We start from the raw sequence: 23,416 nt of genomic DNA, 5'->3' as shown, positions 1-23,416 counted from the left end.
CTCAGTAATTAACTATTAGTAGTTCTCGTAGATTTCATTTATGCAAAAGTTTTCTGCAGAAATGTGTTAATGCTTTAAATACATTCTGCTCAGATTATTCTCCCTATGGCATATATTATTTATTAATATTTTGAATGAATATTATTAATGTTTTGAATGAAATATATATAAAAAATGATTAACACATTAAAAACAATAGTGTTGAAAAGTAGAATACTGGTACTTTTTTAGCCTACAGCAGCCTACCTCAATGAAATATTGCCTGTAAATGGGGTCAGAAGACATCTGGGATTCCTAAAAATGCATTAAATTGATGAAAATGGAACATATGATAAATTTAGTGTGTTTGATCATAATTTTAATGACTGACTGAACACAAATGATGAGAATGATAAATACATTACACAGTCCATAATCTAGACATCTATTATCCAGAATGATCTATAATCCGGACCTCAAAGCCATAAACTTTTTTTTTTTTTTTTTGTATGCTTTACACATGTGCGTTTAATGTAAAATTGACGATGAAGACGATAGCCACGAATTTGAAGGTTTTCGGACATTGCAAACTAAAGGTGAAATTTTCTAGTTATTGGATTTTGTAAAGAAATGTGGAGAAGCGGTAATAAATAAAGATGATATAACAGAAGTTTTTCATTGCGACGACAATGCCCCAATCATCCATCAATTAATGGATGGTGAAATTTGTAGTATGATTCCAGATCCAGAAAATACCACTTCCAATAGTGAAGAAAGTGACAGAAAGGTTATTGAATACGAAAAAATTTTGATTGACAAGGTAGTCGGCATTCTCGATACAGCAATTACAGAACTCGAACAGTGGAACTTTGTAACTGAACAAGAAATTATATCTGTTTATAGAATTAAAGAGAAAGTATTAGCACAAAAAACGAAGCAACTTACATTGAAAGAAATGTTTAATAAAGTAAACAAATAAATATTAAGCTTTTTTTTTTTGTAAATTTTGATATCCTTTAGATCATAATTGCTCTTTATTTTATAAATTATGGTTTCACATTTTTAATTGTATAATTTCTGCATGCCATCTTACCAGATTTAAATGTATGATCTATAATACGGAAAAACCCTTAATCCGGAATCGCCGAAGTCCCGACGAGTCCGGATTACAGTCTTGTACTGTATAACTTATATTAACACACTGTCAGTGCAAGATAACAGTTTCCATGACAATCAGAGGATTTTTCAAGGTTAATCCAATCGAGCACCTCACTTAAGCTCCTGGTTGATCTTTACAATATGGTAACTGGTAGTTTGGCGACATTTTGGAGGCGATAAAGGTTACTACCTGGGACTTTGGTAATAATGTGAGCAGTACTCAGCTCCGATTACGCATTATTTTGTGTGGGGGAAATGAGAGATCATGGGATATGTCATGTGATATTAATGGACGAATTACGGTTCTTTAATCGGAAAAGGGGGGAATTTGGACAAGTATCTGTGGATGTATATTATTTTGTATTAAGCTTCATTGTGTGTTGTGTGAAGTAGGGTTGAATAATTTTGGGATTGTATGGCGCTGTCTAAAGTGAATTGTAGATGTGATAAAGAGAATTTTTTTTTTATCAAATTCGGAAAAAAAATCGTTCAGTAATTTTATTGAATCCATAATAAAAGTGTATCCACCATGTAAGGAAGATTCGGAAGAAGATTAGGTTAGTTAGACTTTGTTAAGAATGTGAGTAGTATTCAGTTCTGATTACGCATTATTTTGTGTGAGGGAAATGAGAGATCATGGGATATGTTATGTGATATTAATGGACGAATTACTGTTCTTTAATCGGGAAAAAATCTGGCAATTTTGTATTTGGCTTTATTCTGTGTTGTGTGAAACAGTGTTTGTGAATTTTTGGATCCCATGGCCGTAACTAAAGTGAATTCGAAATAGGTATTTAATGGTATTGAAAAGGATAGTAATAAATGTTTTTTAAGGTTGTGCGAGAGAGAAATAAAGATGTTTTATTATGTTATTTATTTTACCTGGTATCTTGCTTTGAAAGATAAGTATGATTTTAAAGATTCTGAAACAGAAGTAAGAAAAGTGTATCCGCCATGTAATCAAGATTCTGAAGAAGATTAGGTAAGTTAGTATTTTTAATTATTTGAGGATATTATTTTTATGCATTGTTGTAAATGTAAGGTGGAAAGGAATTTGGTATTATTGGGAAAATTGTTATTAGCAATGATTTAGTTTAAAGTAATTAGGATTGTAAGGTAATTTTTATTACTTTAATGTATGTGCTCATTTATATTTTAAGTAGTGTTTTTGAATTTAATTATATTTTAATGAAATGATAGTTATTTTGTGAATTTTATGTTTGTAGGAATTTGGTATACGTTTAAGTTGAAATAAACATGCATGGAAATAATTTAAATATTTGATATTAAGTATTTGTAATGCTTGAGGTATGAATTCGTTGGTGACGTGTATAATGTAATAGATGATTTAGAGGTAAAAGTTTTTGGATATTCTATTTATTTTATATGTGGAAGTGTTGATATTTGTAAAGGGTAAATACTTTTTCGCGATCATGTAATTTCATATATGTTCTTTTTACCGGGTTTAAAGATTGAGAAAATTGTCATGTATTTTCGTGAAATTTTTTTAATTTATGAGAAAAAAGCAGTGTACATGGATATAGTGAAGAGTGTGCGCAATGCCATTTTTGTGCAATTCTGGGATGTTTTTTTAAGTAAAAATAAGTCGACGTGTACATGGTTTAGTGATATTTTAATGAAATGATAGTTATTTTGTGAATTTTATGCTTGTAGAAATTTGGTATACGTTTAAGTTGAAATAAACATGCATGGAAATAATTTAAATATTTGATACTAAGTATTTGTAATGCTTGCGGTATGAATTCGTTGGTGACGTGTATAATGTAATAGATGATTTAGAGGTAAAAGTTTTTGGATATTTTATTTATTTTATATGTGGAAATGTTCATATTTGTAAAGGGTAAATACTTTTTCGCGATCAGGTAATTTCATATATGTTCTTTTTACCGGGTTTAAAGATTGAGAAAATTGTCATGTATTTTCGTGAAATTTTTGTAATTTATGAGAAAAAAGCAGTGTACATGGATATAATGAAGAGTGTGCGCAATGCCATTTTTGTGCAATTCTGGGATGTTTTTTAAGTAAAAGTAAGTCGGCGTGTACATGGTTTATGTGTATGTGTTATTTTGAAAAATGCGTAAGGAGAATGGTATTGTGCAGTTTTTCCAAATTTTGCAGTGAATATTTGTCATGATTAAGCAGTTTTGTTTGATAAAATTTCTAGCATAAGTGTAATTCGGCTAGTAGATTGTTGGAAGAAGTGTTCAGGAGATAAAAAGAAAAGAAACATGTCTTTACTTCGTGAAGACAAAATGGCGGCGGGGAAAAAAAAATAGAGGGTTGCTGTAGGAGAGTTGGTCGCCAAATTTTCGCCAAAAAATCGCCAAGTTACCATAATGTAAAGATCAACCAAGCTCCCTTCAGTAAAAACACTGCTGCCTTAAATGCACGAAATCAATAACTGGCTCAGTTCAGTTATTTAGAGATGAATATAATTTTCTGCTCTTCCACCTTACCTATATAATCTTAGTAAATACAGCACAAAGTTTGTCTGCCTAATATAAGACATGTATTACATGGATTTATGCAAACTAAAAGTCAAGTGAATTTGATTGTAGACTGACAACTTGAGACCACAAGTTTACAAATCTTCAATATGAATAAAGGATATCAAATTGAATTAAATAGAACCACATCAACAGTTCTTACTTTCTTTAGCATTTACAGATAAAGGCTAAAAATTATTTAACAAATCTGGCATTATTCAATTGAATTCTATACATAATGTGATAAGGATGTGTTAAAAATATGTTTGTGACAGACAAGAAGACATTTATGGGCATATTATCATTGGCTTTGACGGACAGCTATACAAGTAAAAACAAAAACTCGCATGTTTTGAAATTTTTTAACCATATCATGAGCAGTATCTTTTACTCCTAGTACACATATAAATTTACCAGAACTTAAGAGCTCAAATTATATGACTCTATGTAGCACAATTTTAACAAAAAGGCACAATCATATAAAAATGTAATAAATAAAGAGGACAAAATATTTCTTTTGGGCTTATATATGAAAGGAGTAACTTATAAATAAAACCATACATGGAAATACTATCATGAAGAAAAGATACATAAAATACAATGCTAAAAAATGAAGTTCTTTAGTCTATACACTCAGCACTCTAAAGAAAATTGAAGTAAGTGCATTTAAAATAAATTAGCAGAAACCTATTCACCATTTTCCTCATCAGATATCTGATATGAACCTTATAACACACCAGTACAACATACTGATAAAAGAATGAATGGTACAGAAGAGGAATTTATTCAGTGGCATCGTAAATGTCTTTTTTTTTTTTTTTCTTTTTCTGGGAAAAGTGTACATTATGTTCTTAAGTCTCTTATTTTAATAGTGCTGTTAGACTTTGTAAAAATCTACCCCACCGCAAGAAAATCCACCTTTACCACTTCAGTAACTTCCTTTACTTTTCATGGTGCCCTGCTTTCACATCAACCATAAAATATCACATCCATCATTAGCCTTTTTTCTAACTACTGTACAAAATATGATATTTGAAAGACAGTTCTAATAATTTCAGATAATGCATTTTACTGACAATTAATTCCTAGTTTTATGGAAACAATTTAATTGCTTGTTGTTTGGGGGGGGGGGAATTTGCAATTCAGCATTTCTTATTTGTACTACGTGCATTTTCATGAGAAGCGGGGTTAAGCCACTTGTGCTTCATATAAGACCGATTAAAGCAGTACAAGCGAGAATACCAAAAAAAAAAAAAAAAACTGGGTTTATAACAAAAATATAATAAAGTTTAACTTTTGATTAAATTTTTATCTTACTGAGAATTTTCCGATTCCGATTTTGAATGTCGTATCTTTTTAAAATGGAAAAATATATCAACTGCACGGAATTAAATCATTTCTTATCTCACCGATCTTTTAATACCTTTCAACATTCCGTTCACCATTCGGTATCTTTCGGAGCTTTTTCTTTTTTAAGATTTTTACCGCTCTGCGGCACAATGTAGTTGAGTCCAAAAGTTCCTTCACCTTGCCGTACGATCCTTCTCCCAACAAATCCCCCATTATATACTTCCCAATCATTTTTGCACTTTTTTTCGGAGTAGTACATCTTATTTCTCTGGAATCGAAACGATAAAATGCTACAGGAAAACATGCTTCATCATTCAGCCACCGATCAATTGGTTCGTTTCTATTAGGTTCATCACATTCATGATCAGATGGCACAGTGAAATCGCAATGTACAATACTACTTAAGGTTCCAGCCATGAAAATTGAGAAAATAAAGAAACCAATAAAATAAACAACGAAGTAAGTTCATAAAACTGCATAACAATTTCAGCTTTAATCATTAATAAACAGCATACTACTGACAAGTACTTAGTAGCCAAAATCTAAAATTTGCTCAAAACCCATCCAACACATTGTTTACTAGCGGTTATCTAAGTTCGAGTTGTTAGGTTGAGAAGTTTCTTTGATTGTGAGGCAGGCTCAAAAACTTGACGCGAGTTAATAATTCTGCTTTGCCAATGATGTAATGCATATGATATATTAATATGGTACCTTAATGATGTATAACTTTTATATTCGGGGTAAAACTAACTTAAAAACAGTAGGAAAGTTAGCGTGACCGTTTGATTTCTACACTGTTTATGTATTTCGTCGCAGTACTTAGACATTGATCTATCACCAAATGGATACTTACAACTATTTATTTACTTTAGGTCCCGTTTATATGCAAATCTAAACATGCGCGAGTGAATTCAAGGTCATTTGACACTCATATTTTTCCTGCTCTAGTTTCTTAGTTTAGAACAGGCATTTCACAGTCAATTTTTCTTTTGGCTTGCCTCGAAAGCATCAGCTGCGGAAGATCATCAAGCTCTCTAATCATTTTGTAAGATTTCATTTAGCTCACTATGATGTTTGTCGCTGTGTTCAAAAGTTTGCTCTCTATTTTTAAACTACTTCATGATAAGCTGTTGAGTTTAGATTCTGTACGCAATTTTTGGATTCAAAATTTGTGGATAATAATCAGAGGTGGGCCAAACCATTCTTTTATGAGTCTGAACTGATTCGGTTCTCTTTCATCAATTGTCGCTCACAAACAATAACCTTGATAAATAAGACTGGGAACGGAGAATGAATAAAGAATGGTGTGTGAGGATAGAGAAAAGCGTACAGAATCGAATGAACAGTGGGATCGAAATAATCGACTCAAATGAACAGGTAACTCTCTGAACTAATGTCTTGAACTGTCCTTTTTAGATTGCTAAAATCTCCTTTCTTCATGGAAATAACAATAAAGTTCTAGTATAAACAAATTTTCAAAAAAGTGGATAAACATTCTTTCCTCCCTGTTTTCCAAAATGGGAATCGAATTTTCCTGACATGCTTCCAGGAACAGATTAATAAGAACTAACATTGTCTTTTGACGAAGGACCTTTCACTCACGCATTAAAGTGAGTTGGTTCTTTGAATCAGTTAATGAGCGAATAGCACAACTCTAATGAGAATACAAATTGTGAAACAATTTTTTAATTCGATTTAAATTTTTAAAAATTTAATACTGAAACAAATTTTTGCTCATAAAACCGTTCTCTCCCCACTAGAAATGCTTTCATAAAGGCAGTTTTAAATACTTCGAACTTGCAATTCTCAATGTCTATGTCATCCAACAAAACTTACCGATGCCTTTTGTACCACCTCAATGCCTGCCACGGAAGCTCGGAGGTTGTTATGGTGAACTTCTGTAGTTCTGCAACTGGGTATAACAGGAACTACGTCTCTAAATGTTCAAAAAATATCACTACCGATCTTCTACTATAAAAAAATGGCTGATTTCATCGACGTTCGCTGTGTCTAAAATGAAGCCTAAGCCCTCCATTAAATGTACAGGTGCCAGTAGAGCGTGGAGCCAGGTGTCCCTGGGAGGGAGGATAGACGTTACTTGTCCTTCCGACATGATCCGTAATTTATTCGAGCGCCACTTATAGGGTTACACTTGATCTGGTAATGCTATTTTAGTGTAGTAAACATAACAGAAAGGAAGGGAATAATCTCTATGTCTGAGAACAATAACAAAGTTTAGAGAAATTAAAATAACCCTTTTATTTAAGCAGAATTTGAAACACAATTGTACAAGTAATAGTTATTTTTTTGTTTGAAAGTTGAATCATTATTTAAAAATTAAATCACAATAATGTTACCTTTTTGTTTTGGTTAAAAAAATTACTTATAACATATTTTCTTATTTAAGAAGAATTTGCAGTGAACCCTTTTGTGGTGTTCCCTTCCTCCCGCAGACGATGATCTCTGAAAACAATAAATTCTTCTGAGAAATAAATAAATATTAATACTGATAGTTATAATAGCATTCTTTAAGATAAAAACTTTCTAATCCAACTGAGACCATCAAATATGCAGTGCAGCGACTATCAAGTTTCCTAATTTCGATGTAAGATTAAACAACTTAAATAAACGATTGCATAAATCTGCTTCTTATGCCGAAAGAGTTATAATATTTCCAGTTCTTATTATATTAGCAAAATTATCTTTAAGGGAAAAAGTTAGTCCCCATTCATGTAAATATTTCCAGATTTCTAGTTTTTTACAGGAAAAAACACGACGGCTATCTATTCAGCGTCATGTAGCGTCCTAGAAGCTTCTTTCGGATTTTTTACGTTTCCACAGATATTTTGAACGATATACCATATTTCTATTCTGTTTATATTAACATCTTCATTTCCTGTTCTGAGAAGCTAATACTGATAAAATAATGTTTAGGCTATGAATGAATGATAAATGGCTCCAAAAGCTCTCAAGTTTTATTTTTGATCCAATTGCAATCATTCACGTTGATTCTGAAAGTAACAGTTCAGTATGTCTACCTGTGCATATCTTTTCCTTTCTTTCTTTTTTAAAAAAAGCTTTGTAAATCTTAAATAATCATTCTTAGATTAAAATGTTTGAAAACAAACAAATAAGATAAAAGAAAAGAAACGATAGTTTTAAATTTAAAACACAACTAAAAGCCACTGAAAATGTTGGTAGCAGTCTGTGTCTTAAGTGGTTGGCAGAATGGATCAATATTTTAGCAAGAAATGACTGTTTGAAGTTACTAAGCAAAACTAACGCGTAAATTTTGTTAAACTTTGCTTTTATTTTACACAAGAGACTGATTTTCCATCCTTTAAAATATGATATACTTAGATAATTTAGAAAAGTAGATATAAAGTAATTATTTATTTATTTATTTATTTGCTACTTTTCTTTGGAATTAATTCGTAATTTTATTAATGTAACAGTATTAATGAAGAGACATCCCACGCTTCTGCTTCAGAATATTTTAGAAGGCTTCGAAAACCTTGAATAGGATAAATTCATTAAGCAAATCGGTAATCACCATTTCGTTTGCTTCTCTAAGATGAATACTTCTACAGAATACCAAAATTGTTCGGAACTGTAGATGATTATCATCTTAGAAAATATTCACTGTATGTAGCTCATGCAGGAAATAATTGAAGTCGAGCAAAATATTCCAGTTTTTTTTAAAAAACTGTATTTATATTTTAATTTATAATTATGTAACAATTTTTAATTGAATTTTATATCCAGTAATTGTTTCATTGCTACGTATATGGTTGCTAATTGTAATTAAAAGGTAAAAGAATAAAGTATTTAATTCAATATTTGCTTTGAAATTTCTGTTTTAAATCCACGCCCTAGTCAAAATTAACTTGTAATTAAAGACATAAATTCATCAGAAGAGAAATAGCATGATAAAATCTGATTTTTGAAATGTAGGTAAAATATGTAATAGGATTTTGAGAGGAATCCAAAATGATTTTTCATGGGAAAATGTTTATAAGGTTAGTGCGCTGAATAATTAATTATGGCAAAATTTTCTGAAAATGACAATCAAACCTCTCAGTCCTGACTACTAAAATAAAATGAATTATTACAAATATATTTACAAAAGATAAGACTGGTTGCTCTCTTTTCGTATTCTGCAGTAGCAATTTTTTGGAAATTGCATTCAAGTGTATTATTATTTTGCTCGTTGAAAAGTGTTAGAGGCACTGAAATTATGGATCCGTCTACGTAAGCAGAATTATTGGAATAATGTTCAAGAAAATTAAAAACACTCATAATGATATTCTTAGCAGAACGTAAAAACTAAACACTCATTCTGCAATAAGGCATATGAAATATTGTCAATTCATGGGGCATGACTATTTGGCTGTTGAAAATTCCTTGTTTAGCAGACGCTCCATGCCAAATACTGACCATTCTTCTTGTTGGAATATATTAATGCTCACGTACTTTTCTTGGAATGATTAGGAGTTGATTTAGGTTTACTGCAATTCTCAAGTTCTCCAAATATACTGAAAACGGGATCCCTTCCCTTTGCTCACTAAATAATTGACATACGCACTGTTACATTGCAGGGCTGCTATTGATAACCGTACTAACGTTAAGTCTTGCAGACCACGTTAAAGACAAGATAGCGAGCTATCGCTAAGAATGAAATAGTTACAAAGTATTGAAGAATGTTTCAATACTATTTTTATTTATTCGGAACTGAACATAAAGGCACGAACTCTGCTACAGATAAGCCATCACTTGTGGCTATGCAGTTTAAGCAGTAACAGGCAATTAAATTAAAACTCGGATTACGTAGTCTAAGAGTACACATTCAGTAGAATAAGAAATAAACTGGCTCAGCTATTTTATCGGGGCATAAGTTTAAAGCGTCGGCTAGCGAGAATGCCAAAGCCGGAATATCACTTATAATAGAGCTGGCAACAAAATCTTAACAATAGACGCGAGTGCTATAAGCTCTTTAATTCTATTCAAAAGCCTCAACTCAAATACACTCAAAGCTAATTTGCATTCTGGTGAAGAATACGGGAAGAAGAAGTTACAGTAAAGATCAAAAACGTAATAAATGGTTAATTAACGTAAGAACAGTACAGCATTTTTAAATGAAAATTTAGAAGAAGAATATTGTGCGCTTTAAGCTTTCTTTTCTATTTAATTGTTTTTTCTCGCCAATATCCATACTTCATTTATAACTAAATAACTAAATTACAGCTCACTAAAACGGATGTGCTAGAGTTCATAAAACTGCTACATCCTTTGGCCGGACGTATATGCTTTCTATTATTTCCAGTGTTCTCGAGAACCTGACACCCATTTCTCTAAATGTTTCAGTTGCATTGGTAATTTGTTCCTGTGTGGTAGAGTCTGTAGGATCAGCCGAAAGCAACTTTTAAATGTTAATGCTTTTAAAATAATAAAATAATATAGAATGATTAAGAGGATGACTTTACTGTATAATAACATTTTATACGCAAACTGAACATTCACCGGGCATTGATAAGTGAACTAAAACATTTGCTGATAAAAAATCAACACCTATGACGATTTAAGTAACGTAGCAAAAAGTTATTTGAAGAGATGTTAGGAAAGGGGGAAAAAAGTGATTTTTTTTAACAAAATTATGAGGATACAAGTCAAATCATACGAAAAGTCGTAAAAGAAAATTTTAAAATAAATCAAACTAAGTACTTAAATAAATGTATATATTATAGTAAAACAAGATAGAATTAAAAGAAGTGTGCTGTAAATTAATAATATACCCCTCTATGTTTAATTTTCATCCAATTAAAAAATTTCCATGTTGAAAGGGGTAAATATGTTGTAATTTTGAATTTAGTGAAAACATGCTTGATGTTTCAGGTTCATATCACGGAAAGTATTTATGCAGTTTGATTAATATTATAGAATGTTACATTAATGTTTTTTAATGCAATATTATTTTGAAAATTTTTAACATCCGAAACACGGATGTGACTAGTTCATCCCATAAGTAATGTGGTTGTTTTCAGCTGAACTAAAAGTCGGAGGGGGACTGGATGAACTAACCTGCATCAACTTGCTATAAAAGCAAGTAGTACTTTTATCTTGCTCTTATTCTTAACGCAAGTTTTCAGTGCAATTCAATTTTAATATTTATTTTTTCAAAGCTAAATAGACAGTATTCGGCATATTTTGCCTTGTGATTTCAGTTAAATAATTGTTAATATGACTATTAATGCGTTATATGGGGACAGGACAATAAACGTAAGTTGCTGTTGACGGTGGTTCTACGAATTCGGAGCTGGAAACCACGGCCTAGAAAACGGGCCTCTTTCGGGAAAGAGATCAAGAAGGAAGTCCTGAAAACCCTGGTCATACAAAATCGCGTCTAACTGTTCAGGAACTAGTACGGGAAGATGGACAGTATACTTTATATTGAAAAAGAAATTTCTTTATCTTAATTTCTAAAAATAAAAAAAAGTGTAAAAAAATTGCATTATTTATGGGACGACCGAATACGTAACTACTTACAGTTTTTTTTTTTTTTTGCTTTCTAATTAAAATGATTAAAATTAGAAGAGCCGGAGCCCTGCGGAAGACCGTCAAGAAAGAGAAACAAGAGGAAATAAATAAATAAAATCAATAATAAAATCATTAATAATTAAAAAATTAAATTAAAAAAAAAAGAAAATTTGAAAGGTCTCAGATTTTAAATTACGTCCAAAGGGGCGTTTTATTAACATTTTGTGTGTTAGCTTCATTTATTAAACATCATGTTCCTCGCACTTAAACCATAGAATTCAGTTCAAGAGCAATATCGCAAAATATTTTTAAATTGAACATATCTTTTCGATACACAGTCTCATTCGTTGGACCATAAAAATGTTTTTTCTGTATAACTTTGCCATTGCTCGCTTTGAAATCCCTGAGCTTCTTAATCTAAAATTCTTTAAAGTTTTAAAAAATATGAAATCGATAATAAAACAAATTCTAAATTCCTAATTTGGGCTTCCAGAAAAGCCCATATTCGCAGTAGGATTACGTCATTCAAAATTGGATGGCTCTAGGTACCCTTGTTGTATCACAATGCGAGAAACATACATACATTTATGAAGACTTTTCATTATTTAATTTCTTCAAATATAATACAGGGCGATAATATTTGGTGGCAACAGTTTGAAAAGTGAAACCGGCATTCAGAGTGATTCGACGCAAAATCACGAAACGAAATAATAGTCCCTCAGGGACAAGGCCCCTTTGGACTAATAATTAATCATTAAAATAATTAAATAATTAATGGTTAAAGTACTTAAAACTAAAATTTAATAAAATGTAAAGCGATAAATTAAAATTAAATAAGCGATTTTTAAAATAATCTTATTACTAAAAATCAAATTTTTGAGATCAAATTTCTAATGAAATTGTTGCTCAGTTACATAAAAATAGTTCCTTCTTATTTAGGCTCCGGTACGCTCCAGCTAGAATTATAATTTATCCCCAAAACTAAGAAGTATCGGAGCCGGCGTCCGGTGGACTCCGGCGCAATTTAAGCTCTGATTACATTGTGGGTTCCCCTTTCCTCTGAGTGTCTGTGTGTCATGTGCGTGTGTTTCCTTTATTTAACTGTGATCGGATTAACCATTAAACATGACGTCGTCTCAGGTATTATCCCATTTAATCGTCAATTGACTGTACTATTTCTCACATAATGAAATAACACATAATTCAAAAACTCATATTATGGATGACGAACATTGATAAATTCAGATAAACTGCAAGACTAAACCAAGGAAATTTGATTGAAGGAAAGGATTGGATTAGTGGGTTATTTAGATTACGACAAAGCGTTAAGTGCTATATGGCTAACGGAAGATTCTTTCGTGAAGGACCTTTTTTAAGGTACACTTGTAGAGACATTAGGTATTTTTTGAAAGCAGGAGGCATGAAAAATGAGCAGTGCCCTCGCCGGGGCTCGAAACACGGACCTCTCGAAATCGCGTCGAGCGTGCTGACCACTACACCACGAAGGCGGAAGTAATACCTTATATACTCCCCTTTTTAAAGGGCGACTGGGGAAAACCCCAGGAGCCCAGTAGCCCAATCGCCTAATCTCGCCACTGTAGAAACATTAGGTATTTTTTTAAAGCAGAAGAGATGAAAAATGAGCAATATCTTCGTCAGGACTCGAACCACGGACCTCTCGAATACGCGTCGAGCGTGCTGACCACTACACTACGAAGCCTGCAAAGAAGGTGGGAGAAATACCTTATACACTAAAAGTGTTGAAGGAAAGGAATCAGATTTACGACTGCTGTGCAATGTATTCCCTGTTGATACCTGTAAGATTACGCATGGTTGAAACAGTGATGCAAATATATACTAGCAGGTTATCGTCAAATAAGGCGTACAAAAGATAGGTATTAGTTAATATGTAAACACTTTTAAGATTTACAAAGATCTTTTAACAGACTACGCCCCACCAATGGGTGAGTGGATAAAAACTTTGATCATTGGTAGCTTATTCCGGTTTCGATTCCTGGAGAACAGGCTGAATGTATATCTTTGAGATTGCTTCATGTGTAAAATGAATACACATAGTTTCTCCTAGGAAGTCTTCTATCAGGCAGATAACCCTCGCCATAATTAATTTACCTAATTTAATAAACTATTGCAAAATCAGTGCTCAGTTGTTTAACGCAAAACTTTCCCCAGCAATTATTCAATTAATTGGAGGTAATTATTGCTTTTTTTTTAATCCCTTTTATTTATTGCTAAAAAGGTTCTCTTGAAGTGGCAGTGTTTGCACTCACACGAAACTCTATAAATGATTAGCACATCACTTTATATTTTTACAGAGCACCAGTAGATCGTAAATTGCATTTTCTAGATTACTAAATTGCACTCAGAAGCTACCTTTAAGAGAAGGGATGCCGTGGAGGACGTTTTAAGGAACATTGGCTGATATTCACAATACACATAAGAAAAATTATGAAAATTTCCTATGCAGTCAACCCGTTCAACGGAATTAAATCTGGGTCGATTTGCCAGTATTAGTGATCTTGGTGACTGAGAAACTGAAGGAAATAAGAAAAGATAACCGTAGAAAAGGAAACTTTAAAAACTAACCGAGAACTAAACTATTGCTTGGGGAAGTGGAAGATCTTCTTTAAATAATTTTGATTAAAATGTTAGATAACGCTATTTCAGTTACACGTAAAGAAATGTACTTTAATGTTTAAACCAAACCAGAAACCTTAGTTTCAACAGCAGTAATGATAGTGATGCTCTGCCGAATGACACATATTTAAAGTATATTAACGAATTGTAAATTAGCATGAAAATGTAGAAGACACTGCAGAAACAGAAATTAAACATTATGTGTATTATTAACAACCAAGAGGGTTATTCATATTAAATGTTAAAAAACTAGAATTTTCTTTTAAGTTTAAAGCAAAAACATGGAAAAATAGCCCGAGTTCATTAAGCTGATTTTCGAAAAAACTATGTAAGTCGATTGCCAATCTCGTCTGCTGTTTCAAGAAAGAAAAAGGCTAACGTGTGTGATCATGAAAATCGTCTGTGGTTCAGAAAATTAAAATCTGTATTTTAGAAATTTCCATTCAGAAAATATAAGTAAATAAATAAAATAAAAATTATAGCTTTGCCATTTTTACTGCCTTGTACGCGGTAATCGCTAAAATTTTCGGGTATCATGTTTCAACGAAAATATCCATTTTGACCGCTATTCGAATGCAATTTAACGATGTTTTTGCATGACATTTGTATATAAGAAAAGAATAAAAGACACTTTTTCCCAAAACGGGTTGTGAAAAAGTATTTAAAATGGACACAGAAAAGATTTTTTTGTGACGTCTGTACGTATGTATGTATCTCGCATAACTCAAAAACCAGTAGCCTCAGAACGTTGAAATTTTTGTATATAGGACTGCTATAATATGTAGTTGTGCATTTCCCTTTTTGGTTGCGATCAGCCGCACCAAAAGTATATATATATATTTGAATTTAACAAATATTCTATTCGTATAAAGCAAATGTAAAATTCTCATTTCGTATAAAGCAAATAAAAAATTAAAATAAAAAATTTAATTAAGAAATTTTAATTGTAAAAAAATAAATAAATAAAAAGTAAATAAAAAAATTATTGCTGCGAACTAATTTACAATATCATTTAGATTCTAAGAGCATATGTAAATTAATTGCACTATTCTATGAAAAAATATATTATTCTAAAAAATTAAATTTATTATTCTTAAAAATTGAACAAGTGAATAATTGTTGAGCAGGCAGGAGACAGACTTATCATGGGGAAGTTGCCCCTTGATAAGTTGCCAGAGTGGGTATATACACTCCTCTGTTACACGGCTCCGTGAGCTCAGTTATTTTTATGCTTATATGTTGGTAAATTGGGAATTTTTTGCTTTAAAAATGATTGAATTATGATGTTCTTATCTTCCGGTTAAGTTTCTTTTCCCTTCAGTTCATCTGCATGCAATAACTGTAGAATTATCAACAATTTAAAAGTTTTTTAAGTGCGGATAATCCTAATTTTTTCACCATAGCAGTCATATTTGTTTACATGTGAAACTTAGCAGAACAGTGAATTAAGTCAGTTTCTGCATCTTCAGTGTCTTTTTGCCGAGTGGGACCAAAAATAAACTTTCAGTTTTCTACACCGAAAAATCTGCCTTCTTGCCCGCTGGCCTAATTACTTGTTTTTGCGTAGAAACTCCAGTTTTAATTGTAAATTTTTTAAAAATTATTTTAGCTGTATTTGGTGTTTCATACTTTTCTATATTTTTCAATTTTTAATAAAGATAATTTGAGGTTTGATGTATTTTTGTCTTGCCGCGAAGTGAGAACTGAATTAATTGAATGAGAATATATCTAATGAAATTCGAGGAAATAAGTTTAAATAAAATGCAGTAAAAACTGCGTATAATTTAATTAGTCGTACAAGGAAGTCATGTGGTGTCCAAAGCAGATTTGTTCTAAAAAAAGCAAGTCAAAAGAGAATCCGGGTATTTCAAAAAGTTTCTGTTAGAATATTAATGCTATTATGCAACATTATTCGCACCAAATTTAGCTTTCAGAAGTCACAGATAAGATTTTTGTAATAAGAAAAGGTTCTTTTGGAAATTCTATCGAACGCATTAATTCTTTTGGGGAGTATGGATCCTGGATTAAGGGAATTATTTGAGCGAAAAACTATCTGAAAATACAAATCTTAGCCTAATATTCAAATTCAAAGCGTACCTATCTTAGCACTAGAACTAGAAAGGAAAATAATTTCATTTACCCAGAAAACACCAATATATTTAATTATTGCTGATTCTTCCACTAACATCAACAGTTGGGATTAGATTAGCGTAGTTACGCGATAAATAATAATAATTAGGTTAATGATAAAGAAACAAGAGCATGAAGAAGCAGTAGATTTGTTGTATAAAAATATGAAAACCTCCAGAGACCCCCCTCCCCCCAAAAAAAAACAGATACAGAAGTTATTTAGATAATGTTACCCAGGTTGCTGCAACAGATTCAAGACTTTTTGGACCTAAGAAACACTGGTACGCTAGAACAAGGTTTTCAGTTAACGGTGAAATTTGAAAATCGGCGGCTGCCAGTAACTGCACCTTACGTTGGGATAAGAGGAAATATTTAGACAAATTTTTCGGAAACCTGTAGCCGAGAGAGGGGTGCATGCAGGTAGCGGTAGTTGGTGGTTTAGTAATCGACAAAACGTTTCGTCCCTTAGTGGTGATCGCCAAAACAAATCTCAAAAGAGGAGGGCAGTGGATGATAAAAAGAAACCTTTGAACTAGGAAAGGGTACTGTGGGTCAGAGAGGTTAGTCACTTCAAAGGAAAGGAAAAGGCCTCTCGAATCAAATACAGTTAATAGTTAAACATTTGTCTTTCTCAGTTATTCAGATTGAATTATATGGCTAAGGAAATGCTGGAGGGAGAACAGAAGCATACATTGAAATGTCTATAAAGATATTTCCGAGAAGGCCCTATCGAAACAATGCTTTATTTTCCTTGTAATTTTATTTTGTGGATTTTTATAACATTATCAAAATTAATTGTGACTTCTAATTTTTCTGGTGAAATAAAAGAAGCCGAGGCAGTTAAAATTATTTAGAAAAATTTAGTACTGCTTTTTAAACGTGTTGAAAAGTAACTTGTTAAATTAAAAAAAATATATTGTATTTAAAGCTCATCAAAAGTGTAAATACAAATCTTCAAATTTATCAAGAAAATGTAAGGAAATTTGTTAAAGAATAAAATCCTTATGTTAGAAAATGAATGGATAACAGATCCAATTTCACAATTTGAAGAAAACTATGCCACAAATCTGTCAAATACTTCCCAGTGAGGAAGCAAAACGGAAATTGGTAGAATTTTTTTAGGGAGGAGGAATTAAAAGGCATATTTTGACGAACTTTATAAAGAGGAAACAGTCATTTGAAAATAAGTGTTTGTTACGCATCGTTATAAATTAGCTTCACAAAGGCTCCAAAAAATTAAGCACAAAACAGTTAATTCACTTTCATTTCCAAAAACGTAGCTGTCTCTGCCAAAAAATGAATTAAATTAACAAGCAATTAAAGTAAAGTATATGATTTTCCAGTACAGTTTATTTTACAGTTACAGTAAATCTTTGGGGACTGCGTCATTACTAGTATATTGATCGTATGGCAACAAGGCGTTACAAAGTTAACTTTCTACGAAAAAAGTATGTTTGGTATAATTCAGATTAAGAAAGTATGCATAACTTAAACAAACCGAAATATTGTTATAATTAAAAAAAATAACCAAATGTTAATTGAGAGACTTTTATTGTTGCTTAATAAACCCGTGCCCGTGATAGAATTTTTTTTTTTAAGTTGGTGATTTTTGCTTCAGACAATGGCTGATCTAACTGTTTGAAAGTTTGGCGGTGAAGAAGCAAAGTTTTACAGTGCCTTTCATTAAGTGTCCTCTTGTCTTTTCATTTGGGTCAATCTCCACTGAAAATTCAGATAGTTCTTTGTGCCTTTTTTAAGAATTCGTTTAACTTCTTCGCAGCTAAAAGTGCTGCCTTTTTTAATAATTCATTTAACTTCTTACAAGTTAAAGGCGCTTTATCTTCTTCATTATCATTGCTTCATTATCATCCAATTTAAGTATATCGTCCAAATAAAAGGAAATTGTTAAATCCTTTTATGTTGAAAATGCTCTAAATCTATTTGTTGAGCCAAATTTCGAAAATTAAACTCAAAATAAATGTAAAATAATAATAATAAAAACGTTTTAATTAAAATTTTTTTTCCTTCACAAGGGAACTTCGGGCTCAAAATTTTTTGAATAAAGCACCAGAAAACTGCCAAAGTCTCTACCTAAGCATATATAGCCAAGCGTTTCTGACAACTTTCTTTATAAAGTCGCATTGCCAATAGAAAGAAAAATATTATATTTACATGTATTAATAGGTAATAGTTACAATGTTATCAATGATTTTTCCCTCAAATAAACACTTCTTAATCATCTGGCGTAAAATATAATTTGTAAAAATTTTTTATGAAGTTACATTTCGCAATGGGAAAAAAAACTTTAAAGGTCTATAGTAACATTTTTGATTTAGAGAAGTGAAAGATTTTAACTTAATAAATAAAATTAATTATAATAGCAATGAAATATTATGCTACAAAAATTAGTGTTCCATCCATTTTTTTTTTTTTTTTTTTTTTTTTTTTTTTGAGATAACTGAAAAGCAATAACGTGTACACTGCCTCTGATTTTCCGGACAGTACCCCACCCACTCATTTTATAATTATTGCTTTAATCTATAATCTAACTTATTATTATTATCCATGTTCATAACTGTAATTACTTGACTGTTATTTATCTATTTATATATTCAGCAGTCCTTACGCGACTGCTGAATTACAACTTTTTAGAAGTAAAAAAAAATTACAACTTTTTAGAAGTAAATTAAATTACAACGTTTTAGAAGTAAAAAAATTGCAAGAAAAGTGTGTTTTAATCATTAAATACTAGATGGCACCACTATCTAACAGGATTATGTTTCTCAAAGAGTAGATACCGAGGAGCATCAAGAGCATGAGAATAATGCATCGTATTTGGAAAGGTATTTACGTTTCAGAACATTTCTCATTTGACTAAAGTTTGAACAAACAATCTCCCATTTTTCCTTTGTAATATGTTTGCTAAATACGAGTAATCTAGGCCTATGTTTTGAAATGAAAACTATAATATATTATCAAAATTTTAGACAAAATAATTACGATTTACTAAACTCTTTGATTAATTAATAATTTCACTTTCAATATTTTAACACTTCGAGCAAATCGTAAAACTGAATCTCGGTTGACCTTTATGCGGGCCATAACTAGCATATCTCTGTTTGTTGCTGTCCCCGAAGAAATTTAAAAGAGCCAAATTGCTTCGAAATGCCCAAGCAACTTTAGGTTATCATTATACTAGTTTAAGTAATTAATAGATCCCACCAGCGACCCGAGCGGTGGTAGGTCGCTGAACAGTGGTAGGTCGGTCCAAGGTTCGAATCCCGCGAACGGGCCGGCTGCATGGGCGCTTTCGTGGTTTTCCCCATGTGTAAACGTGTATACGAGCCCGTTTCCCCTTAGAAAGTCCTCCACGAAGGCATCCCTCCCCTTAGGCAGGTAGCCCACGTGTGCTTTGCCTTAATTAAATACACCTACACCAAGTATAGTTAATATTTGCTGTAAAAATATGTTCGTTTGAAGGGGAAAACTACAAATGGGCTTATATCTTTTATATTTGAGGTGCAGTTATAAAATTGCAATGACTTAAATAACAGTAATGACCTATATAATGTAAGCATTTTCCATCTCGAGAAATTTTGTTTAATTTATTTATTTATTTAATTTTAAAACTGCTACCAGAAAAAGTGATTTATGATAATATAAATAAAAACTAAGTAGAATTATCTGAAATATTTTTAAGGATTAAAAATAATATGAAAGAAGTGACATTTAAGGGTAATATAACTGATATTTAGGTATTAGATAAGCAAACATTAACTAAAAGGTCATATAAATTTAGTGCAAAATAAAGTATATAAAAATTTTTTAAACGTTAAAAAATAATACATTATGTGCTGCAAAAGCTGAACTTATGCCTAGAAAGATTTTTTAGATTACTAGAATTAGTTATAAAGGCTCCTTTAGTCAAAGCTAATATATTTTCTCAAAAAAAAAAAAAAAAAAAAAAAAAAAAAGGGGGTGTCTGAATAACAATAAGAAAATTCATTCGCCTAGTTGATTTTATTGACTAAATGTATCTATTTATACAAATATTTGAATTAATCTACCTTATTGTATGATTGATAACTAAAACTATATTTAAAGAAGTTTGTAATAGATATATTAGGAGTGTTAATAATTAAGTACAACTTACTGATTAAGAATCAATAAATTCCTGTTGATTAGACACCGAGATAATTGCTATTTTACAACGATCTTTTCTTTTACTACCACTACTTCTTTCTTTTTTCTTCCCCCCTAAATTCAGTTATTTAGAAATTTCTACTTTCTGGTATAAAGTGTGCACTGCGCATGTTTTGTTTCCTAAGTTTCCTTAGTTCTTAAACTGTACCAGAAAATTAATCCATTGATACTAAAACAGATTAGATTGCGTACTGAAAATTACTTTTTGTTTATACCATTCAGTATTAAATTTAATGAGGTATGTGGATTTTCTTTCAATTAATTATGGCAGAGCACATAAAGGCTATTTGCCTAGAAGGAGGAATGCTTCCATGTAGGGTTTTTTAAAAAAATTGCTTCCTATTCACGTACATACGGAGAAAACTGGGAAAATGCCCATCTTGCAAACCCTTTTTTAGGTTCAAAACTCTGGTCATACTAGCAAAGTTCAGGAGTCTTAACCACATCATTCAATGCTGTATGCATCACAATTATATGTACGAAATATACATGGATATATATATATATATATATATATGTATGTATGTATGTATTCATGCATGCATGTACGTACGCTTGATCCAGAGCTTAAATTGCGCCGGAGCCCACCGGAGCTATGGTACTTCTTAGTTTTTGGGATAAATCATAATTCTAGACGGAGCGCACCGGAGCCCTAATAAGAAGGCTCTGACACTTTCTACTGAAATTGTTGTTCACTATGTAACCGAACAACAATTTCAGTAGAAATCTGATCTCGAAAATTTTATTTTTAGCAATAAAATTATATTAAAAATCGCTTATTAAATTTTAATTTACCTCTGTACATTTTATGTAATTTCAATCATTTTATTATTTAATTATTCATCATCATTTTCAATCAATTCAATCATTTTATTATTTCAATTTAATCAATTTAATCATTTTACTATTAATTAATTTTATTATTTAATTATTATTTAATTTCTGCAGTTTATTTTAAAGAATATTAATTACTTAATTATTAATTAATTGAAAACTAATTATTAATTAACTAACGATAAAAATATTTGATCATTAATATTTAATTAATAATTATTTTTTAATCTGGTAATATTTTACCATTTAATTTTTTAATTATTATTGATTTTAATGGCCATTTTATTTATTTATTTACTCTTTTTTTCCTTTCTTGGCGGTCTTGCATAGGGCTCCGGCGCTTCTAATTTTAGAAATTAAGCGCTGGCTTGATCCTCTAATGTAACAGAGGAATTTTCTTATAATTTGATTATTTTTAGCAGTTATCCCATTAAAAAAGAAAATAATAAGGAAAAAAATGATATCACAGAATGCGCTAACAGTAATTGACCAGGGCGAGGTTATATAAAGAACACAATTTTTATTTTCTACGATTGTTAGCGCATCTATGATGAAAAAAGACATATTTATGCAGAAGTTCAGGGGCAAAAAACAACGTGAAGATAGAATCATCTGCGACATATCACTATTATGATATCTGGCCTTGAATTCAAGGGCAGACAAAAGGAAGCGATATTTTAACTGATAAATTAGTCAATAATCATGTTAGTATTATACTTTGCAAATTGTGCTTTTCTCAGGTACTTATGCCTAACGGCATTGTAACCTCGTTGGAGCAAGATATATAGTGTTGCAATACTTAAAGTGCAGCAATTCAAGGGTATGTGAATAAAACTGAGTTGAGAAATTTATGCCTAATGCATAGTAATTAGCACTTTATTACATAGTGATTAGATATTTTTTAACACGTTTCTTAAATTCAATTAAATTAATCTTTATGACAAATATGCACTGTTTCTTCACGAAGAAATTAAGCCTACTGTGAATTACAAGCAGCCGCGCTAGATCAATATAGACGTCAATAAGTCAAGATAACTCCATTTTACTTCGGGACGCGCTCCTTATCTTTAATGCTTTCAAAACAAAAAGCTTTCGTTGTATTTTCTGCTGTTCATTTTTAAGAGCTAAAGGATTATTCGACAGATAGGTAGAAGGTTAAAATAGGAAAATAAGAACGATCTCGCATTCGCAAAAGAAATTTAAAAAAAAAAAAAAAAAATTATGATTTCCCTGATAAAAAAAAATTACGATAAACTTCCTTTTCTATTATAGTTCCCTCCTTAATTTCTGTATTAAAAATTATTTCCCAGCTGAACTTCTACACTTTGTTAAATAAGAAAAAATATTTCCAAATAATTTACAAAACAATTTAGCTTATATATATTGCATATCCTCGTTTATGTAATCTCGATTCAAATTGCATTTTCTGTAATCCAGCCACGTCTAATTTGAGACTTTTCCACTCCAGCGTAACTCATCATACCTTGAATTAGATGTTTTCTTCCCCCAGAATGGTTAAAATAGATTAAAATAAAGGGAAGCCTTTTAACCTGCAGTCGTAGATTTCGACAAAATCAAAGAATTTTTGTCTCATAAGGGAGGTTACGCGAAGTTAACGGTATTTAGTTCAATTTTTTAGGGAAATATCTCCAGAAGCAAAGGCAGGGAGGGTGATGAAGAAACTCATAGTAGAAAGGTGGCATTGGGGTAATAAGCAGCTGTGATTTTTAGGAAAGAGGTGTTAGTAGTAGAAACGACTTGCACTTGCTGTGCGTATTTTTAACTGTTTTCTGTTTACGATGAAAAAGAAAATCAATTTAATACAAAGAATATTTTAATTACATAATTAAAATTATTATTTAATTATTTGCTTAAAAGAATTTTTTCAATTATCTAATTAAAATTACCATTTAATTATTTATTAACTGGCTGATATTTTTATCATTAATTAAACAAGAAAAAATACGATATTAATTATTTTAAGTAAATTAAAAATTGTATATTTAAATTTTTAATATTTGTAAATCAATATTACGAATTTTTCATTATTAATATTTGCATGAAAA

At 31.1% G+C, this 23,416-nt stretch overlaps 1 protein-coding gene and 1 long non-coding RNA gene across 4 annotated transcripts in view; one reads left to right on the top strand and one right to left on the bottom strand.

Annotated features, from left to right (window-relative positions):
- The window catches only part of LOC118180975 (serine/threonine-protein kinase STK11-like), a 60,645-nt gene extending 55,051 nt beyond the window's left edge, over positions 1-5,594 (bottom strand). Inside the window, exon 1 of one of the 3 annotated variants that reach the window (XM_035350056.2) lies at positions 5,068-5,594. In XM_035350056.2, the coding sequence (XP_035205947.1) occupies positions 5,068-5,411 (344 nt within the window). In that variant the 5' untranslated portion in view covers positions 5,412-5,594. The other 2 variants (XM_035350055.2, XM_085809953.1) reach the window with 2 other exon arrangements.
- A 13,504-nt stretch (positions 5,595-19,098) lies between these two features.
- LOC146992966 (uncharacterized) overlaps positions 19,099-23,416 on the top strand; it is a 207,170-nt gene continuing 202,852 nt past the window's right edge. The window contains exon 1 of the long non-coding RNA XR_015039220.1: positions 19,099-19,156. This is a non-coding gene — a long non-coding RNA (uncharacterized LOC146992966). The remainder of the gene's footprint in view (positions 19,157-23,416) is intronic.

This window comes from Stegodyphus dumicola, chromosome X2 (assembly GCF_044657685.1).
Source record: "Stegodyphus dumicola isolate Sdum_Otavi_A_Nest chromosome X2, ASM4465768v1".
NCBI classification, from domain to species: Eukaryota; Metazoa; Arthropoda; class Arachnida; order Araneae; family Eresidae; genus Stegodyphus; species Stegodyphus dumicola.
Note: the sequence above shows the minus strand (reverse complement) of the source record. Positions and strands in the feature narration are given on the sequence as shown.